The sequence below is a fragment of the Emys orbicularis genome, chromosome 18, assembly GCF_028017835.1.
Source record: "Emys orbicularis isolate rEmyOrb1 chromosome 18, rEmyOrb1.hap1, whole genome shotgun sequence".
In the NCBI taxonomy this organism is placed as follows: domain Eukaryota; kingdom Metazoa; phylum Chordata; order Testudines; family Emydidae; genus Emys; species Emys orbicularis.
The window spans coordinates 10,315,553-10,337,364 of record NC_088700.1 but is presented as its reverse complement, the minus strand read 5'-3'; the positions used below and the strand labels follow the sequence as shown (position 1 = coordinate 10,337,364).

The following is a 21,812-nucleotide window of genomic DNA, read 5'->3' as shown; positions in this document are numbered from 1 at the left end:
CACAACCAGGTAGCTACCACTTAGCTACGAAGAGCCAGGCCTGCAACTCAGTGAGTGCAAAAAGGAGACCACAGCTTTTGTTGGCATAAGAACTGCTCCCGCAAAAACAGAGGCTGGGGCTGAAAATCTGGCTCTTAACTTCACATCTTTAGTGGAAACGATAGAGACCCAGGGATTAGAGGTGAGAAAATACTATTCTGCATCCCTGAGGAAGTCCAGAGGATCTTCCATTTAACGCTCCCCTTAGTTTTTCCAAGGCACATGACACAAGCGAGAAAATGCCCTTTGCAGCCTATCAACACCACTCCTTAATCAGCTGTAGGGATCCCTGCTGGCCCAAGCCAGGAGCTCCTCCTCCCACCTGGTACCTGAGTGCACTGCCTCCACAGCTCTCAACAGCGATGGGCCTTCCAGCCGGGAGCGGGAGGAACATGGAGGCTATTTTACAGGAATGATGTGAAAGGAACAGCAATAGAGCAATAAGAAAAAAACCGCAGAAGCCGTATACACGTGTTTCATCTGATCCCATCTGCAGCTAGACGGGAAGCCACAGAAGGGCATGGCATCAGGACGTATCCAGCCTGGGGAACCATTGAAATTGGTGGAATTTCTGCTCTCACCGATTCTTGTCACCAGATTGCGTTAGTTGCCTGTGGCAGGATGAGGGGTCGGGGAAGTGACCGAGGAAGCTAAACAAGGTGAATTGCCACAAAACATTACAGACGGACATGAAACTTTTGCTTGGGCCTCGGTTCACTTGGTCGCTCTTGTGCAACCTAATGACGGTGAAAGAAATCACTAAAGTCGCTTTTGAAAGACACTCAATGGCGAGGTCTTGAAGACCCTGGGCTTGACAATTGGTTGCCTACATGAGGCCTAGAAGTACAGATGGAAGGCAGCTTGCTCAGGTGCCAGGCTGTCAGTTGGATTAAAATGACTCATTTATTTACCAAAGAACCTCACAAAGTGCTTTAGCTAACAGGGAGAGAGGGCCTAACAGCTCTCCGAACTGGGGAAGGAGCTATCATGCCTACCCGGCCTGCCAAAAGTCATTACTGCCGAGTGTGGAAAGCCATCAGCAGGGTAGAGACCCCCACCGGCAGGGTGACAGATTGGGCTGCGTAATCAGAGGAGGAAGGAGAGAGCACAGAAGCTGTCAGAGGCGAAAGCTCTTGGCTGGGGCCGCCAGAAAACTGGCAAGATGAGTTAGCGTGACTGAATAAACAGCAAACAATCTCCAAATGATCTTTCCTCTCTCCCTGGAAGAGATGAACTTGTTTAAAAGGCACATCCCAAAGGAAGCTGCGCAGAACTTTAACTGCAGGAAACCCTTGGAGAGTCACAGCCTCTCTATTCTTTGTTTGCCAGCCTACTTTGCATGGCAAAAAAAAAAAAAAAAATTATATTATATAAATAATAAAAGAAACAAAGCATCACAGGGACTGCCACCGTGGAAAGATGAGTGAGAGAGATGCCAGAGTCACAGAGAAATAAGAAGGAAGAGGGATTTTTTCCCCCCCCACGTCTTTTGTTAAGTAACAGAAGCCTGTGTTTAGTGAGCAAGACCTGGCACCTTCTGGGTACAAAGCACGTAGAGGGCTTTGTAGTAAAGGGGCTGGGAACTCCCCCATGTGAAACATTTTCACTGCTAGTCAGGGAATGACAACTGTATAGAAGGCACCGGCTGTCAGATAGAGCAGTGAACTAGTAGGCAGGAGGAAGGCACATTTCCTGGCTGCCCCGGGGACGTCTGTGTTAGGTGGCACCTGCAGTTCAGGAATAGTGCTAAGTGTCTCTCTTTCCCTAAGGTATTTATATGGCCCACATCTTCCAGACAGGGAAGTGAGGCACACAGAGAGACGAAGGGCTTGTCTGTGCAAACACTTCATTTGTGATAAGCTGGGGTGTGACTTGACCCTGCACTAGTCCGCACATGCTAAGGATCCATGTGGATCCTGCAGCTAAACACTAAAAGTTCCTTCGTGTGCCTTAACCAACTTCCATTTCATGGCGGGGTAGGTCAAAGCGCACTAGGGAACCGTTAGGGTGCAGCAGCAGGGTCCATGTGGACAGTTAGTGCTCAACAGGCTAGTGCAGGGTAGATTTATACCCCGGCTTGCCACAAACTAAGTGTTCATACAGACAAGCCCTCTGTGACATCCTCAGGATCGCAGAGGACGGCTGTAGTAGAAGAGGGAACAGAATCCAGGTCTCCAGAGTCCCACAAGTATCTTTCTTTCTGTTCCCCTTCTTCTTATTTATCTTCCCGTCTGTCCCCACCCTGCTCCCAAGAGCCGAGTATCTTGTAAAGGAGGTTGTCGTAGACTGCGTCTCCTCTCCCAGTCCAGCTTCCTGTTGAATTGTCTCTTCCAGGAGCAGGTACCCGGCAAATTGCAGTACCCAGCAAATTGATTCATCTCCTTCTCTTTGTCCAAGGCTCAGTCTCTGCTCTCTACTGCTACCTGGGAAGAAGGTAACTGAATCTTCCCGTTCTCTCACTTCCCACCCAGCCCCACTGCAGCTGGATCCTGTGAGCCCAAGGAACCAACACCAACTTCCCAGCTGTTTATAAAGGGTCCATGCTGAGTATAAATGTACTTAACTAAAGATCACCAGCCCAGAGACATACTCCTGCAGCCGCCTAGTCATGGCTTGAGACAAAGGAACAAAGCAGGGCACAAACCAAGGAACCGCTCCTGTTTATAAAACAGGCTAGTTCTCCAACTCCTTTGCCTAGATTTGTGCTAAAGATGATCGCGGCACATAACTAGAAAGCAACAGGCTGTTTTAAGGAAGCAGAAAGCTTCACCCACCACCAACTGCGGTGCCCTCGCGTGATGCGGTACAGCATTTGGTATGCACTGCAGGTCTTAGATGTCGAGAATCACCCAGTTAAAACCATGGCACAATGATTAGCAGGAGGAAGAGTGTTAAGCCACCAGCCTTTCATTTCTGCGGATTCTGGGTTCCAAACCTGGATCAAAGTTCCAAGTGAAAAGGAATTTTCAAACCAGCCCTTTGTGCCATGTGACCAGCTCAGAAGAGGTGGGAATGTATCGAAATTCAGGAATGAGGTGCATTTCCACAGCTGCACCATGCTCATTATAATGCTCCCTAACTTCTGTGGGTGGATTTTGCTGCTCACTGCCCTTGCACTTCATCCAGCCACTTAAAGCAGATCTGAATGTGTGCACTGATGGGGGATGGAGGGACCAAAACTACAGACTCGATAACTTTGAACTTACGCCACACAGAAAAGACAACGTGTTTATGTTCCATCTGCACTTCTGCAGAAAAATGGAGCAATATGTTGTTAGCAAACCTACATTTACTACCCATCGAACCTTCACACAGCCTTGCATGCTGCTTTCTAAATTGCGGTTGGCCTGTAATGAGCTACTTCCCTGAAAATGCTTTTAATATATAGCATGAGCACAGATTCTAGTAAATAACAGTTATATAGTATTTAGCATTACCTGGTATTACTTTCAAAGTATTTTACAAACATCAGTGAATTAATAAGATTTACAGCCCTCCTCATGTCGCGGTAGATAAATAGTCTCTCGATACTGTCAGGGGAAACCGAGGCACTGTGACTTGATCAAGGTCAAGCAGCAAACAGAAGTGGGTTCCTAGGGCCTGGACTAGCATCAGATGGGCACATTTTGCAGGTGTCACAATCTGGGAGAAGCAACACTCTGAGTCAAAGGCTCCTCTATGCAGGCTTGGTAATCCCAGTGCAAACTATGGCTTTTACATACCATACAATAAACTACAAACTCCCCCAAACCGGCCACCTTTTTCCTTTAAGAACAATGTGTCACAGCAACGAGAGTAATTTCAGAGCTGGAGAGGGTTTCTCAGCTCTAATTACTCCCGATCACTGTAATTTACAAGTTTGCCGTGTGTCGAAATCACCAAGATTCACACATTTTCAGATCAACAGCTGCCACTATTAGAGAGCAAATCGTGCAGCCTTCTGCACCATTGCAGCAGGCTAGCTGTGGCACCGATGGGTCAGAAGCTAGAAGTGGAAGGTGCCACATCTACACAAGGGTACCAGCAAACTTCAGTAGAGCGTGGCAATTTCCCTCCCCACCCCTGAAGGAAGCTTGAAGGGCAAGCCATGGATAGCAACAAAGCAAAACACATTTATAATGAAGTAGTCCTCTGGTTGGTCTTCCCTTTAATCCCTGCATGTTTGTGTCTTTAACCTTGGAATAGTCATCAAGTCAGGACAGCTTTTCGTTTACTGCACATGTCGGGCAAGCTGCCACAGATAGACACATTTTCCAAGACATGCAGGTATACAGACACTTTACATATGGTGCCTTCCATGCAAGGATCATAAAGTAATTTACAAAGAGCAGTAGAGTTCCTATTCTACAAGTGAGGGAAACTTCAGCATACAGCAGATAAATGACTTTCCCCTAGAGAGTCGGGATTAGATCAAGGTCTCGTATCACCCAGTCATCCGCTCTAACCAGTAGACAATACTGCCTCCCAGATCAAGACCCATATAGTCTTTTGCATGTTACATTCTACGTTACCTACAGTGCAAAGTAAGATGCCTGTCTTGCATTGTAAGAACTCCTGGAACACTGCTGTCCTTTCCTAGAGGATAAAAGAAACACAGCACATGTTTATACTCTGTTGTAAAGCAAATAAAGAAAATTTAACAGTTTATGTTTGAACCCTCTTCATCTTCCATCATTTCTGTCCAGCTTCGAGAAGTGGGTGGAATTCTACGGCTCCATCCCAGCACCTTAGGAGATTTGGAAGTGAAAAAATCTATGGCAATAGTGGTGTCACTCCACACAGTAAAGACTATCACACCATCAAGGAAAGTGCAACGTCTGGTGCTGGCCCAAATGCATACGCCCAACTCAAGATGGCCAACATCCCAAGGGCTTGTGAAGACGCAGGGGGGTGCTGTTAGTATGGTGAAAAGGATCTCCTGTATCTGTGGGAAAAGGACCCACCAAAGAAGGAAACAGTAGTTTACGTTGGACTAGAGGGAGGCAGGTCTAGTTGCTGGCTTAGAAATAACTCTGCCTGGGAGAGTCTATGAGGTTCCCCCTAGTGGTCAAGTTGGGTTAAAGCACTGTGACAGTGGGGAAAAAAAAATCACTGCTTTCCCCTCCCCCAATCCATGCAGCACTCACATCTTGGGGGGCTTAAGTATTAGAATCATCAACTGCTGAGCTGAATGAAACATTTTCTCGAACCCATTCTAAAGCGAGACCCTCCCTGCCATTCCCCCATCAGCATCCGCAGGAAGAGGCTCGCATGTGGGGAAGCAACTTAGCCTTGTCACCAAGTCCTGGGCCATACAAACTGAATTCTCACCAGAGACGTCTCTCACCCGAACAGAGCTTGGAACGTGGGCTCATCTGACATCACCTCACACAGCGCTGCCGAGACCTGACACAGCTCTACCAATTCACCTGCAGCTCTACCTGCAGCATCTTTTGTTATTCCAGCCATGGGCCTTTCCTGAACAGACGCTGTTTACTGCATCCAATCACACTGTATTTTCTGGTGAAATAAACAGGGACTTTGACTTACATCACCCCATCAAACCCACGTGAGGCAATCCTTGAACCCAGGTCTCCAGAGGCAAATGGCTAATGCTTTAATTTACTATACCACCTGGTCTCCGCCACTCGCCTCTCTGCTCAGCTGAGGGAAGTCAGTCAACACGTCCCAATCTACTTTCCTGAGTTGTCTTAGATCTCACCCTTTCCATTTCTCTAGCTCAGGCTGTCTCTAGCCTCAAGAATATCACACTTCTCTTTGGTATCTATTGCCAGCAGTTTTCCCCCCCCAAGGTAAAACTGCCCCCACACTCCAAGCCTTGCTCCAACTCTGATCCCTAGGAATATAGGTCTATTTCTAGCAGAGGGCTAGATGAAAGAGACGTCTATGGAATAGTTACCCGTTTGCCCCCCGGCTGGACATATCATTCTGTTCTGAGGAAGGACAATAGAAGCCTGGGCCTCTCTGACATGCCCAACCTTCTCCCAACAAAAACGAAAGAAAAGAACACGTTGCATCTTGTTGACACCGACAGCAGCCGTGCTCAGCAGTACCATATGGGATCCACAATTTAGCTCCATTAATGCTCTTAATTTGAAGACATCAAGCACTAATTACACACTGGGTACTAAAAAGGCAAAACCCTTCCCTTGATGCCAGCTACTTAGTGGCGTTCTGTTGCCTTAACAGCTGGTCGGGGTAGAGTCGGACCAGACCAGGCCTGCTCACTCTCAGGCGGGCAGGCTGAGGGAAGGCCAGACTGCAGGACAGTGAAGCACATGTTCCTGGTCTTGGCAGGATGGGAATGAGTGAGAAAAACAATGGCTCTTCACCTCTTGCCTCATCAAATGAGCACTGTTCATTTGCCATCTCTGCCTTGCTGCTCAGGGCAGGGCAGTGGCTCTCCCCCTGGGAGAGGGGCAGGGAAGAGGGTTGCTGACTTTTCAAAGATAATGGCTCACACGTTTCACTCTCCTACTAAGAGAGAATGAACATTCACAGCAGAAACTGACACGCTTCTCCTGGCCTCTCGCTTCCTTCTGGATCAAATCCCATTCTAATCAGCTGGTCAGCCAGGCCCTGCATGTCCACCACCAACACACCAGTCGCTTTTGTTAGGTGATCTTTCGTTGGGTTGTTGTAATACAATCCCCTGCCAGACAACTCCCTCCCACGGGACTGTTCTTTGCAGCCAAAGCCAGTCTGCTCAGCTCCATAATAATGGGGCCAGCAACTTGTTAGTCGATACACTGGCTGACCGAGTCCTAAACGTTATTTATAATAAACGTTATTTATAAGATTATTTCCTTTGTTAGTCAAAGCACTTTCCTGCCTACCTCAGAAAGCTGAAAACGTAGGCACACGAAGGGGCAACGGTTTAAGTTTGTCCACTGGGAAACATTGTGTGACTGCATCAGCACGCTGAAACAACAGCACAGCTTTTCTGTAGCGCTTCGCAGGTGTGGATCACTGTTCGTATTAATGCATGGGGAAACCGAAGCCCCCACAAGGTGAAACGACTCACCCAAAGTCACACAATGGATCATTGGCAGAGTCCGGTATAGAAGCCAAGTCTCCGGACTCTCATGCCTGTGCCCTACCTGCTGGACCATGTTGCCACACTTAAGAGGGCTGACCAGGGCTGCAATCAGAAAAGGAGGAGAAGGAAGAGGAAGTTGCTGCTGCAAGACAGCATCTGTAGACCCCTTCACCAGTGTTCTGTTCACACCATGTGATCCCTTGGGTATAAAGAACCCATAACATGTCTAGCAGCGCAGCTGCATAGATTCAACAGCACAGTGAGTGACAACTTTCCAGTCCTAGCACCATGTACCAGAGGGGATGATGATACTGACCTCCTTTGTAAAGTGCTTTGAGAGCCACTGATCAAAGAGGCGATATAAGACCGAGGTATTGGTATTATTATGATGTACCAGTTTTACCCCAGTCAAGTAATTGGAAGGTGGTTGTGGAACAAAACAGAGGATGTGAAAACACTTTTCCTGTGGGGTAGGAGATTAGGGTGCGGGGCAAATGAGGACCGTCCTCAGCCCATTCCACTTTTAATACACTCTTCAGCGGTGCTCACCTCCTGTTCCATGTTGCCGTGTAGTCGCAGGAACTTTAAGTGCGAAGAGGGGAGCGGCAAACGTTCAGGTTCTTCAACCTCTTGACCTCCCAGCAGGACTTTCAGGAGGAGCTTGTAGTGGAACTCCACTTGCTCACAGCTGGAGAAAAAAACGATCATCTTGTGGCGTTTTTCAAACTGCAGGGAGAACAAGAACACGTGCACGGCCATGTTTATAAGCCTCTGACGATTCTCTGATCACCAAATGACCTCAATTACTAATACATCCGAAAACGGACAAATTAAAAATGTTGGCACATAAACTGGCTGCTAAAAACAAAAGTTCACATCCCACACAGGAGCCTCCCTACTGATCTAGGAAGACAGAGGAGAACACCCCACGTTGGCACCCTGCACACTCGTCTGGCTCCTGGTTCACTTCTGAATACAGATCCAAGTCTTAGATATAATACACATGACCATTGATGGCCTCGGACCAGGCAATGCCCCTCTCTGAGACAGCGGTATGCCACAGGTACACTACAGCTGACAGAGCCTAGGCTGGGATCTTTGGGAGCTGAAAGAAGGGATTTCTCAGTGGAAGGCCCCTAGTTCCACAACTCCTGACCAGAGGAGGTTAGATTGAGCCCAAGTCTGATCATCATCAGAACACAATGCAATTTAGGTATTCGTGTTTCCAAATGGGGGGGGGGGGGCAGAGAGAGAGAGAGAGAGAGAGAGAGTGTGTGTGTGTGTAGCTGGCCCCCAACCCTACAGAAAAACAGGAGGTAGAAATGCTCATGAGCCACTTCCCTCTAATCAGGCGTGAATACAACACACACGAAACCTCACCTTACACTTCCCCAGGATAAAAGCTGCTAGCGTGACAAGCCTCAGTTTGCTGGGAACCACCACCACATGCTGCTTGAGCTTCTCCGGTATGGCAAAGCCATCCTCTTCCATGCGGGCTGGTGAACCAATGGCTTCCTGCTCTGGTGTGGTTCTGTCCCAGGTTTCCTCCACAATGGCAATGCTCACTGGATCATGCAAACTGATATCGGCCAACCTCGTTACTCCTGCACCAAACAAAATCCATTACACCCGAAGCAGAAGCTTCTCTGCGAGTAAATTGTAGGAAATCGTTCCGCTTTGTCTCCTTGAGTATTAACGTAGTAGAGTAAACACGTGCACCTCAAGAGCAATGCGTGCTGTTCTAGAGGAGCCGTAGAGGTTGGCTTGAAGTCGATGTAGGTGTAACGTTTTCAAGAAATTGGCAAAACGTTCCGACAAACTTCAATGTTCGATACATGAGAGATGTGTGATCTGAGAGAGAGGCATGGTCTAGGCATGCGCTATAACTAGAGGTGCTGGAACAATTTATATAGTGGGGATGCTGAGAGCCATTGAACCAAACTGTAAACCTGGTCTATGATGGAAACCACTTCAAGCCAGGGGGTGCAGTAGCACCCCCAGCACCCTTAATTCCAGCAACTATGTCTATAACTTACCTTCTGTGAGCGTGGCTGAGAGCAGGACATTCTGCCGCTTCTCGCTCTCTGCATTTAAAGCATTGAGTATCACGGTCACATCCTTCTCAAAGCCCATGTCCAGGATCCTGCAAAGAAGATGGAGACCACAGAAGACATTATGGGAAGCTAGAGGAAAAGAGAAGGAAGAGAAGGCTCAAGGCTACATGAGCCAATTAGGAATATAGACGTGCCATAGTGGATTAGACAAGTGGCCTATCTAGTCCCGTATCCCATCTCAAACAGTGGCCAGCACCAGATGTGTCAGAAGGTGCAAGAATCCCTGTAATGGACAATTGTAGAATAACCTGCCCAGAGGGGAAATATCATCCAAACCCCAGGCACTTAGTGGTTGGTTTCTGCCCTGGAGCATGACGGTTTAGATCTCTTATTTTTAAAATATTGAATACATTATCTAATGTAGCTGTAGAGGTTCTCGTTATCCATGTCAAATGTCTAAGCACTTAAAAGTTTACCTGTCGGCCTCATCCATAATCAGCCACTGAATACGACGGAAGTGAATGCACTTTGTGGACTTGATGTGATCAACCAGGCGGCCAGGAGTTGAAATGAGGATATTTATTCCTTTACGTAATCTGTTTAGATTAAATGAAATAAAGAGTTCACAGTTTATCCTTCATCTGGTAATAGCAGTGATCTGGATTTAGGAACTGGAGCCCACAGAATACAGGGGAGAAATCCCATCCCCACTAGAGTCAATGTCAGAACTCCCATTGACTTCAGTAGGGCCAGGATTTCACTCTAGTTCTTTCAAGAGAAGCTGCTTCACACAGCTGAAAAGCAACCAAGGACGACTCATCCCTAGTTTGCAAGAGATGCATCTGAGTTTTCAGCTTTCCCCTGCAGGAGCTCCCATTCTTGCCCAGCAGCATGTGTATTATCATATCATAGCTCACCTCGCTCTTCAGGGTATCTGCTACACTAGCTCTTCATTTCCAATCATGAATACAAATAACACGGGGCACTAATATGGAGCTTTCTATCTTCAAAATGCTGTACAAATACAGCTAATTAATGCAACCCCCTGCAAGATAGGTCAATAGTTTAATCTCCATTTTACACAGGCAGGGTTAAATAACTTTCCCAAGGCCACAAAGTGAGCCAATGTCAGAGATTAAAACACAGGCATTCCTGGCTCTCAATGATAAATGCAGGGGGGTTTCCTACATCAGTGATAAATTTAGATAACGGGGGTTTGAGGTTATTATGAGCATAAATATATGTGCACACACACACAATTTGCTTATATATAAACAACAATATAAAAATACAGATATCCACACACACCCTATATCAGGGTGGACTGATTTAAATCATCACAGTTAATCATGACTTAAATCAGCAAGCAGGAAACCTAAATGTTAAGAATTGATTTTAAAGCTTCTCTTGCATTTGTACTTTTTAGTTATTTTCCTTAACAAAACAAAAAAAAAAGTTCATTCTCACTGGTTGGTAACGATTAAAATATCTTGATTTGCAACTAAATATAGCTTTTACACTAAATTTGGTACTTGTTTTTGCTAACCAGGAGGATACACTATCTCTATACACATTTACTTTAGCAATTTTATAGCTGGACATACATTTCATTGAATTTTACATGGTTTATTATGTTAGCTAATGGGGAGTGATGCATTTCTTATTTACTAGATGATAATTTGTGATTTTTTCAAGCCGCACTTGGATGGAAACTGGAATTCAATTAAAATTACACAAAACCAGCATTTTAAAATTGTGCTGGATGCATAAGAAAAAAAAGCAAGTTTATCAGAACAAGCTCTGCCTTTAAAACTGGTTTCTTAAACAAAGGAAATATTAACTGTAGTTAGTGAACTGATGGATTATTTCTGATCAGCATAGGCCAGATTTTCAAAGGTATGTAGGCACTGTAACGGGGCATGCTCTGTCCCCGTACTCTGATGCCCCAGAAACTTCTCAGACTCTGTCCAATAAGAGGCAACTTCATGTGATTCATTTACATTCCCATCACCAACGCCAATACAGTCTTGTGCAGCAAATTATTTATAGCGCTTCGCCACCTTTAGCCCTTTTCCACAGGGCTAGAAAGGAACAGAGCTTTCCCTTATTGAGCTCTCGGAACACTCCAGGCTCAGGTAGCCCAGGTCCTCTCTCCACTACTTCCTCCCTATGTCTTTCTTATACCCCTCAGCTGATGGGCAATTGGTTCATCAGCCTTCTCAATCTGATCTGCTAATTAGCTTGCATATCCCCAATCAGCCTTGTGGAGGGGAGAAGGGCTGATTGGTACATAAGTGATCAGAGTGCTGGCTCATCTGTTAGCTTCCAGCACTGTCAAAAGCACCTAAAGATGCAGATAGGTGCATAGTGGGATTTTCAAAAGTGCCGACACAGTTTGGGCACCTAACTCCCATTGAAATCAATGGGAGTAAAGAGAATCAGCACCCAGCCTGCTTAGGTACTTCTGAAAACCCCAAAAAGGCACTTATCAGCATCATTAAGGCCAAAAGTATAACTAGGTTCAAAAAAGAATTAGGTAAGTTCCTAGAGGATAAGTCCATCAATGGCTATTAACCAAGATGGCTAAGCCTCTGACTGCCAGATGCTGGGACTGGATGACAGGGGATAGATCATTCAGTAATTGCCCTGTTCTGTTCATTCCCTCTGAATGAGGAGAGGCATTGGTCACTGTCAGAAGACAGGATACTGGGCTAGATGGACCACTGGTCTGTCCCAGGATGGCCGTTCTTATGCAATACCTTTGAACATCTGGCACCAAATCCTTCAGATGTTTAGAATTAGTAGACCTCTTTGTCTTCCACCTGCTTTTTATTCATAGATTGGAGGAGAAAACCAGCTTTCCTGCCTTTTCAACTCCCAATCAGCTTCCCAACTTTGAATGAACTAATTCAAATGAAGAAAACATTCCCTCTGCACATGCTACTTAAACTGAAACCAAAAGTAATTAAGGCAAAAGCTTTTCTGCACAACACAAACTGCAAATACTTCCATTTGGAAAAAATGTAAATACCAGCATTTGCTTATTAGAAAGACGGACAATAATACAGATACTTAATGTAGAACATGACTGTGACATTTATAAGCTTGAGTGGACCACAAAAAATTAAATGCATTTTGTTCTTGATTTTATATATAATTTAAAAAGCAGTATTAACTCACTCAGAGTTGAGGAGGACTCAGTGAAGCCGCATATTTTTTAAATGTTAAATTATTTTAATAGCTTACAGCAAATTTAATTGTAGCTGGTTCATTAAAAATTTTTTTTAATTTTTAAAAAAAGCCAATTTTGATTTTTAACCACACAGGGTATACATGTATATATTAGAGCTGGTAAAAAAAAAAATTTCCAATGGAAAGGATTTCCATTGGAAAATATCTTTTCATCTAACTCAAAACTTTCTGTGGGAAAAGGTTGATTTTTGAGGAAATTTTGAAAACAAATTGAAATGAAAGGTTTTGATAATGCTGAAAAGTTCCATTTTGACTTTTTCATAACGGAACACTTCAATTTTTTGTTTCAAAACAAAAAGTTGTTTTGAAATCTATTTTACATGATAAATTACAACATAAAACTAAAAAAACAAGTCAAAATCAAAATAAAACTTTGATCCAAAACAAAAAACATTCAAAAATTGTTTTGCAGAATATTTAGAAAGTCTTTGGTTTGGTTCCGATTCAGAACTAAAACAAATTCCAAAATCATGGAATTTCCCACAAAATGGAAGTGTTGGTTCCCGCACAGCTTTTATATATGTAATATCCACTCATGCAAGAACACTGTTTAGGATTATTTGCTTACAATTAAATAAAAAGGGCGAGATTTTAACAGTAGGGGGAAAAAACCTGCTGTTCTCCCCATGACAAATACACTCCTGTTGCAGACAGCGCTGTAGACTAAGCAAATATAGGTGTTTGTCAGAGGAAGAAAAACACTGACATCGACAGGGATCATCTCATCAGAAGGCTCATCAACATTTGAAAACTAGAGCTAACTGAGGGAGGCGAATGCTCCCTGCTGACCCAGTCACTAGTTCTGTGTAAGATCTGGGGAGTTCACCGCTTGATCAAGCCACAAGCATCTCTCCCAGTAAAAAGGTATTCTCAGCAATAGAAACAGATGAAAGGATACAAGTAGAACCCAAATATAATTTTAAGAAGTTGGCTTCCTACCTGGCTTTTTCAGACTTCCTCTTTTCTCCCCCCATTAGCACGCCAGGCACAATCCAGGTAAATGGCTACAATGGGGGTAAACCAAGACCTATATGAAGTAGTCTTAAGAAGAGGGCTGACACTAATCCAAAACTGACTTTTCTTGACATAAAGATAGGCAACTCAGGTTTATAGCTGTGCTTCTGATTTGATCTAACAGATACAGCCCACATGCACTGTACTACCTGCAGCTAAATATTAGTGGTAAATTTAATTCTAGCTATTTAACTTGCTTCTAATGTTGTTTGGGAAGATGGAAATACAATCATTTTTGCATCGCTTCCAATAATATAATAAGTCTCCCCCTCCTCTCTGTGTAACCTAAATGATCAAAGACAATTTGCAATTCTATTTCTTTCTGTTGCCTTTTAAGCAAAATCTTCCAATAGCCAAGCAAAATATAAAGAAACATAATAAAGATCCTTTATATAGGTTTGTTACTGGGCTAATAAAGGCTCCCAAGGTGAAATACCAGCCCCACTGAAGTCAATAGGAGTTCTGTCATTGACTTCAATGGGGTCCTAATCTCCAGCAGAATCGAGCGTAGCCCTGTTTTTAACAGAGGAAAACAAAATACGCACCCCGTCCACCTCATTCAAGAGGGGGCGTGGAAGATAGATGGAACATAAGTTTTAACACTGGACATACATATCTTGTAGTTAATTAAAGGCCAGAACACTGCTCAGCTCGTTACATGCCATGTAGCAATATAAGAACTGCCCTAATGGAGCGGGTCATTGGACCATCTAGTCCAGCATACCATCTCCAATAATTTATTACATTCAAACTTATAATAAATAAATAAATAATATTTTAAAAGGAGTGTATCCAACGTTCTAGGTGCCCTAACAAACACAATAAAATCCCAGCAGCATTAATCATTTCAACAGGAATTCAGCCAGCCCCTTACAGAAATGCCTTTCCACCCCTTCATCATTATGGGAAGCCCTTCCAAAAACCCGATCAAACAAATTAGTTATACCAGAAAATGTAGGCCTCACCAACACTACAAATTTTACCACACTGGACCATCATACTATAACAAAGCAGTGGCCCGGATTGTATTTTAACAAGGTTTAGTCTTGCTTGTATGGCTATTACCTGTCACACATAAGAAAGAAGAAAACAAAAGAGCGCAAGCCCAATTCCCCCCCACCCGCCCGTTGAAATGTCACCTTTAACTGCTCTAGATCTTGATGGAACACAATTGGCCAATGTTAAAAAGAAGATTTGAATTTAATATCAAAGTTCTTCTAATGATGACATCTAATTACAAAGGAAAAAATGACTAAAATATTTTTAAAATGTCTTTAATATAATTAAAAAAACAAAACCACCTTGACAGTAGGGTGATGGGGTAGGACTTGGGGAATCAGCTGGCTGTTTGAATGCATGGGAAGGCAGAGACTAAGCTTGCAAATGCTTATTCACAGGCTTAACTTTACCACTGGCCGTAGTCCTATTGAAATCAATGGAACTACTCATGGAAGTAAAGTTCAACATATGTTTGCAGGACCATGGCCTAAAGCTGTTGTGAGGAACGTTCTATTATTCTTATCATCATTTTCTTTGGGTTAATTTAACCAAATTAAAAAAAAAAAAAAATGTACCAACATAGCACTTTGCAAGTCTCCAATTTCCCCACACATTCAAGTGGCTATTTGATTCCCTGAGGCCTATTTTACTACATCAATCTGAGTCCAGTGGCATCTGTCCCCGTAAGAGTTCCCATTCAGAGCCATGGAAATTCTGAAGCAGTGGCAGGCATCTCTAAAAACAAAACATTGCAAGAAATCTATTTTTAATATCTATTACTCTTCTTTAACAAATACGTATTTAGCTCCCTAGGGTATTATAATGAATCACCACAGCAGTCACTGAATAGTTGAAAACATCCAATAGGAAAAAATCAAGCTTCAATGCGCTGGGCTTTCCCTTGAATGCTAAAAATAAAGTGAACTGGTTTTATTCTTTATTTTAAGGACCAGAAATCCTGTTAGGTACTGAGTCCCCTCAACTCCCTATTGCGCTGAGGGGAAGTGACGGTGCTTAGCATCTCATAGCAAAAGGAGTGAGGAGGAAATAAAGAATGAAATCCTTACCTTCAGCAATTTCTGGACTGTATCAAAGCTCTGTAGGGCTAGCTGCAGATATCAACAGATGAAAATAAAGTTTTATGGAAGTCTGACACGTCTGTATTAGAAGGATAGCGTCACGCAATTTAGATCAAATTTTTAATTTTTCTGCAGACTCTTAAAAACTGGTGATGTATGTTGTTAGAATTCTAAATATCTTTATTAAATAAAAAAATATATATACCCCACCCAGTATCCTATCAATTAAATAGTCAACAAAAAAAAGAAGAAACCTCTATTAGCTTTGGACCTATACAAAAACAATGTCTTGTGCTCCCTCTGCTGGTTCAAATTAATAAACACTGTTCTCAGACCTGTGCACATTTCTGTTAACATCGTCAGTGATGCTGATGCACAAGAAAGAAACTATCCAAGGCATGCTGGGTTTTCCTTCACTAAAACCAGTGTGGGATAATATGGAATCTCTTCCGGGAGAAAACTGTTAGAGAAAGGGAGTGTAAACCATAGGTTAAAGCAGTGGACTGGCAGCCAGCACTTGTGGGTTGCAATCCCAGCACTGCCACTGACTCACTGTGCGACTGAGGACATGCCATCTGACCTTTCTGCAACTTCATTTCCCCACCTGCAAAGTGGGGATAATATCTACCTAGCTCACACTGCATATGTATATGAGTGAGGCTTATTTATGCAGGTAAAATGATTTGAATTCCTCTGATGAAACATGGGCAAGTGCTAAATATTATTTATTTGCCAAACTTTCAAAGAGGCCATTACAAACTCTAGAAAGTAAAAATAATACCAATTGTAATCACAGACTAACTTTAAAAATGTGCTCAACAGCAACCCTTGAATCCATCTTACGAACATGCTTAGTATTCATGGAGCATCCTGGGGAAGCAGAAAGTTTACTGCTGTAAAAATTTAAATAGCTTCAGAGCCTTCTCCCTTCCCAGGATTGAGCTGAGATACTGCAGTGCAGGTTGCATAAAACGTTGTGCCCAAAACTAGTTACCTGTGATCAATTCTCCACATGGAAGTTATTAGCGTTTGATATGGAAAACATTGATCCTCTGCTCTGAAATTGCCTTTGTAAGGCAAATAAAACAAACCAAATAAGAGTTCAGAGAACAAACCAACTCCTAGTTTGCCAGACATTCACTGATGGATTTGAAAAGGGGCTTTAAACATCAACAGGAATGTCTGTATAAATTCTTGCGTTTGCAGCTCACAAACTCTCCCTTCCCATGCTAGACAAATTTCTCCTTTCCCATGTATTAAGCCAAGGAGTTACCAATGTTGCCAACCAATTCTTAAACACAAGGGGAAACTTGGATGTTTCTCCCCAGCTTACTGCTCACTAGCTAAGATATCTCACGAGAACACTTGAGCTTGCCAATAGCCCAAACCTGCTCCTACTGGAATCAACGGCCAAATACTCAGGGCCTGAGAAAGTAACAGAAACCACAACAGTAAAATGCCAGCACTAACCTTAGAAAAAAGGCGACTTAACTTACCTCTCTTGTTGGAACTAATATAAGTGCATAAGGCCCATCGCTGCGCTGCAAATAGAAGAGACAGAGTACCATTGAGCAGAATGCACCATGAACTCAGAGAATCATAGAAGACAGAGGTGGCTATTAGCCCATGAAATCAATCCTACTGGGATTCAAGGCAGGATTGTCCCCCTCACTGCGTGGCCCAGTCCAGTTTGAAATGACTCAAAGCAATGGAGATTCCATCACTTCCCTTAAGGCTTCTAGTGAATTTCTACTGGACGGCAGAGCTCTATTAGGAAGTTTGCCCCTGATATTCGACCTACATTCGCTTTTGCACAGTGTCATTCCATTATTCCTACTTATAATCATAAACAAATCTTTTTTCCCCTCCCTGGTGCTAACAGCCTTTAAATATTAGTAGAGGATGGTCTTCTCTTTTTTGCACTCTGAAATCCACCATGCTCATTGTGTAGCTAAGATTTTTTTATGTTATACACACCTGTTATATATGATCTATACAATTTCACGTATTATTTCTTAGTCTGCAGAAATACACTAATATTTGATGCACAGGAACAATCAGACACACAAGGGACAGATAGTGACAACCCAGGCTGTTCTGCAATTATTTCAACCCATAAAGAATTTAAGAACAAATCCCTCTTGTCACACCCTAAAGAGGCACAAAACAGGAGGACGGATCTGCAGCCCTGGGTCAACATATTGATCTGAATGGGGAGAGGCTGTTGAAATACTGTATATGGAGGCCGGGACATGAAGAGGAGAAAGCATACCAGGAACCTTTGCAAGCCTCCAGACCTCCACCCTAGTTCTGAGCCACTGCCATGCTCTGAAGCCAGACTCCTGGCATACACTGACCACTCCCACCAGACTTTGAAAAGACATGGAGAGGGAGCTACTGCTGCTTCTAGAAATGACAACCTCCAAATGCTTTAAGCATGGTAACTCTTGATGGACTTGAGAGGGAACATGTAGGATAAAGCTGTCCCCTGACTCCTCCTGCTTCAGCAACATGGAGCCAGGCTCTATTGCTGCAGAAAGGAAAGAGGTAGCTATGTCGGAGTGGTGGAGGAAATCTACCATGTAACCATCTTTCCCGCTACACAGATATTTCCCTACCCCTACTCCCCACCTTGAGATTTTGGCCCATCCACCCACCCTCTTTGCTACATTAAGTGTTGGGGCACATATAGCCCTTAATATTTTTCTTATATTGCTTTTAGATTTACAGAGTACGAGGGTCATGTAGGCCAAATTCCGAAATGTCATAACTAAATAGGGAGAGAGATTGCTTAACCATCATAACAAGAAGAGACACTACTGACCTCAGTGCACCAGCTGTAATTTATTTTTATTGCTTTGAAAATTAAAAGAGAGCAGACTTATTTCTATGGTACATACCTGTATTTTTGACTTCATTCCCTGCAAGGACTGTACAAGGGGGATGCCATAGGCAAGAGTTTTACCTTAGTAAGAAAAACAACAGGTGAACATAAGGCTTAGTTTGAGTATACGGAATCCAAACAATATTGTGCCTGAGTAAGGAACACTGTCAATTAAATACTGACCTGACCCTGTCTGGGACCTCACCAGTGCATCCTTGCCTTTTAGCAGCACAGGAATAGTTTGCTTCTGAACACTATGTAACAAATAACACAAATTAAAAACACACAAGCACCAACTCAGTCTCAAAGTATTTATAAAGATGTGAGGTTTTAAAACCCTTCAATTGTTTCAAAACCATGTTCCTGGGTTTACACAACCTGGGTGCTCTCCCGGTTATTGCTGAAAATTACTACCTCAGAAACGGGGATTCGTGAAAATAGTGCAACAGAAAAATGTTATTTATGCTAAATAGAAATAAGGATGATTTTGTGGTTAAAGCCCAAGAGCCAGGACTCCTGGGTTCCGTTTCCAGCACTGCCAATGACTCTCTACACCAAGTTACTTTATGGCTTGATTTTTGGAGGTGCAGCACACTCACAGCTCCCGTAGACTTTCACAGGAATTGTGGGGGCTTATGAATTAATTACGTTTGTAAAGGGCTTGGAGATCATCCAATGGAAGGTGCTACAGAAGTGGAAAGTATTTTATACAGGTTAGTTTACCTGGTCATACTAGACATCTTCAAGACCGTGGTTATTGTGGAAATCTAAAGGGATAAATACAGTGTTAAAAGGTTTTAATGCTCTACTACTCACTTTCATGACTTTTGCAATGCAGGAGAGGGAGAAACCCCAAAGCCTGGTATTCTCTCCCTCTTTCTGATCACTAATCCAGGCAAGTGCTTGGAAAAGTTCACTGGTTCTACAAGCATTCCTGCTAGTCCCTAATCCTGGCGGGTCATGACATGCTACCAAATCATGGCCTCTGAGTGATCCTCAACATATTTTGGTCTGCAACCCACATGAAACCATGAGAGGTGTTTGGATGCAGTGGGATCGGGTACCAGCTGGGCCTGGTGTTAGCTGAGAAAGATGGATCTGGGACTGGTGGGGGTATGGGCTACTGGGGTTGAAATGGCAGCTGCATGTAGTGCTGATGTGGGTTGCTGATGTTGGATGGAGCACAGCTAAGGGTACTGATGGGGATGTTGATGCAAAAGCTGCCCTCAGATGGCATCATCACTAATGAGCTAATCTGAGTCACCAGAAGCAGTTTCTACAAGGAGCATGTCTCACTTCACAGGGGGATATCCTCCAAAAGTTCATCTCCAAGTATAAAAACACAAACCCTCCCAAACAAAGACCCATTAAAAACAACTCAGTCAAACAGCCTTACACCACTACACAATGACCTTGTTGCCAGTCTAGCACTCACCAGATGGGGATGGAGGTCCAGCTGGCTGAAAGAATCTGAAGTGAAAACTTTTTCCTGCACCTGTTTCACTCCACCTCTGCAAGTTAGGGGAAATAATCCAAAGCAACGTGAGACAGTTCCAATCACCCACAGGCTATGGGCCAGATTCATAGGAGAGTCAAGCTTGGGTTCCAATGCAAAGATTGCCTGGAACAAGACATTTGCCTGGGGAAGGGACATAGTCAGGCCAGCCATGGAATATGCTGATTCAGCACATCTCCGGGGCACCCTCCAGTGGAATCCCCCATTATCGGTGGAATCCTAATGTAATTTGCACCTTCTGGAGACAGCAAGAGTGAATCTGACTCCTTACTTAATGCTGCTTTTTCTTTACAGGGGCTCCCATTAAAGCCTACTTTCACAATCCAGCACGACAACAGACAATGAAGGAAAACTACCTAGTCAGTACATTGTTAACAGCAGCTAGGGAACCCATTACAATACTCCAGCTCCTGAGGGCCTACCCCACCAAAGGGCATGGGATTCATAAAGGACAATCAAGAAATAAAACCATTTAGAGCCAGGTTAAATCCATAGGGCAAAGCGTTTAAACCAGGATGGTCTCCATGCTACAATGTTATAAATCTAGGGAGAGGTACAGTCTATTTGAGTGGTTTGAGACCACTCTCTGTCGTGGGTCTTTTGAAAATACCAACCAACCCTCAATCCAATTCTTCCACCTGCCACTTAATTCAATGACAAAACTCCTACTGACTTCAGGGGAAGCAGAATCAGGATCTTTGTCTTATTAGATCAGAGGCTCTCAGCATGGGGGTCACAACTACCCTGCCCTTCCTATTCTATTCTACATGCGTTCTTATACCTTCTCAGATTGTTAAATGGGAGAAGGAGCCTGGCTAGAACCAAGGTACATGGGTGGGGGATCCTGGTCTAGAAATGGCTGAAAACCACCATACTAGATGGATGATGAGACTGTAAGTACATAGCAAGGGCGGGGAAAAGGACAAAGCCTCATGCTTTGTACATATAAAGGTGAGAAATCAATAGCTTTTTTGGGGGGGGGGGGGTTGTTTGCTTAAAATACCTGTGAATTTCTGGAATCTTAGGGTTGTTTTTAAACAGACAAGACGTCTTAATGAAAGGTCTGCTGTATAGGCTCTCATTCTGTCTGACAGTTGACTGCTTCTTCGGAGGAGATTTTGATGACAAATTTCCTTTCACGCAGATGTCAGCCTCCTTAGTGCATTTCTTGATTGGGGATACTGACAACTTGGGTTTCTGCTTTGAAGGTGTGCCTTCGTCTGCCCATTGGAGCTTCCTTTTCAGAGCTTTAGATTGCTTCAGTGTTAGCAAATAAACAGGATGGATTAGTATGTAAGGCTTAACTATGCAATATTATAACCTTCCTAAGGCCCTAGAGAGTTGCATCTCTTCCTATTGGAACCTTCATGCCCATGTATAGAGAACAGGGTTTGATTTTGCAACTGGACCTGTTCACATTCTTCAGAGCAGAAACTGTAATACAAATAGTAATAATCTAAATTCTTATTTTGGTGCCCATTACTACAGTATCTGATCCATTTTCTGTAGTAACTGAACAGAACCCTCTTTAAAATATATATCATCCAAATCAATTGCTGTGCAAATCTCATGATCAGATTAAAGCCAGACCTCCACCCCTCTTTCTTTCTTTCTTTCTTTCATGAATCCTCCTTGATTCTGACCTGTGCTTCCATCAGGCTTCAGGAATTCTGATCTCTCTATTCCTGGATCTATAGTGATCTTGATTTCTTTTGAAATTCCTTCTGCTTCCTCTGAGAAATGTTTTTGCTTACCCCATATTCCTCTGTCAATACTGAGGCACACAATTAATTTAACTTTCTTCCATCACTAAGGCCTGGGCTACACCAGCGGGGGGGGTGGGGGGTGTTTCGAACTAAGATACGCAACTTCAGCTACGTTATTCGCATAGCTGAATTCGAAGTATCTTAGTTTGACTTACCTGGCCGTCCTCACG

General features: G+C 43.6%; 1 protein-coding gene across 1 annotated transcript in view; it reads right to left on the bottom strand.

The window, feature by feature from the left end:
* DDX31 (DEAD-box helicase 31) overlaps positions 1-21,812 on the bottom strand; it is a 64,193-nt gene that overhangs the window by 40,176 nt on the left and 2,205 nt on the right. Inside the window, exons 2-14 of the mRNA XM_065418789.1 lie at positions 20,880-21,133; positions 19,796-19,871; positions 19,084-19,127; positions 18,544-18,614; positions 18,377-18,441; positions 16,973-17,017; positions 15,465-15,506; positions 13,324-13,388; positions 9,609-9,728; positions 9,115-9,221; positions 8,459-8,682; positions 7,628-7,804; positions 4,555-4,614 (exon numbers count right to left, since the gene is read on the bottom strand). Coding sequence (XP_065274861.1) covers positions 4,555-4,614; positions 7,628-7,804; positions 8,459-8,682; positions 9,115-9,221; positions 9,609-9,728; positions 13,324-13,388; positions 15,465-15,506; positions 16,973-17,017; positions 18,377-18,441; positions 18,544-18,614; positions 19,084-19,127; positions 19,796-19,871; positions 20,880-21,133 — 1,350 coding nt within the window. The remainder of the gene's footprint in view (positions 1-4,554; positions 4,615-7,627; positions 7,805-8,458; positions 8,683-9,114; positions 9,222-9,608; positions 9,729-13,323; positions 13,389-15,464; positions 15,507-16,972; positions 17,018-18,376; positions 18,442-18,543; positions 18,615-19,083; positions 19,128-19,795; positions 19,872-20,879; positions 21,134-21,812) is intronic.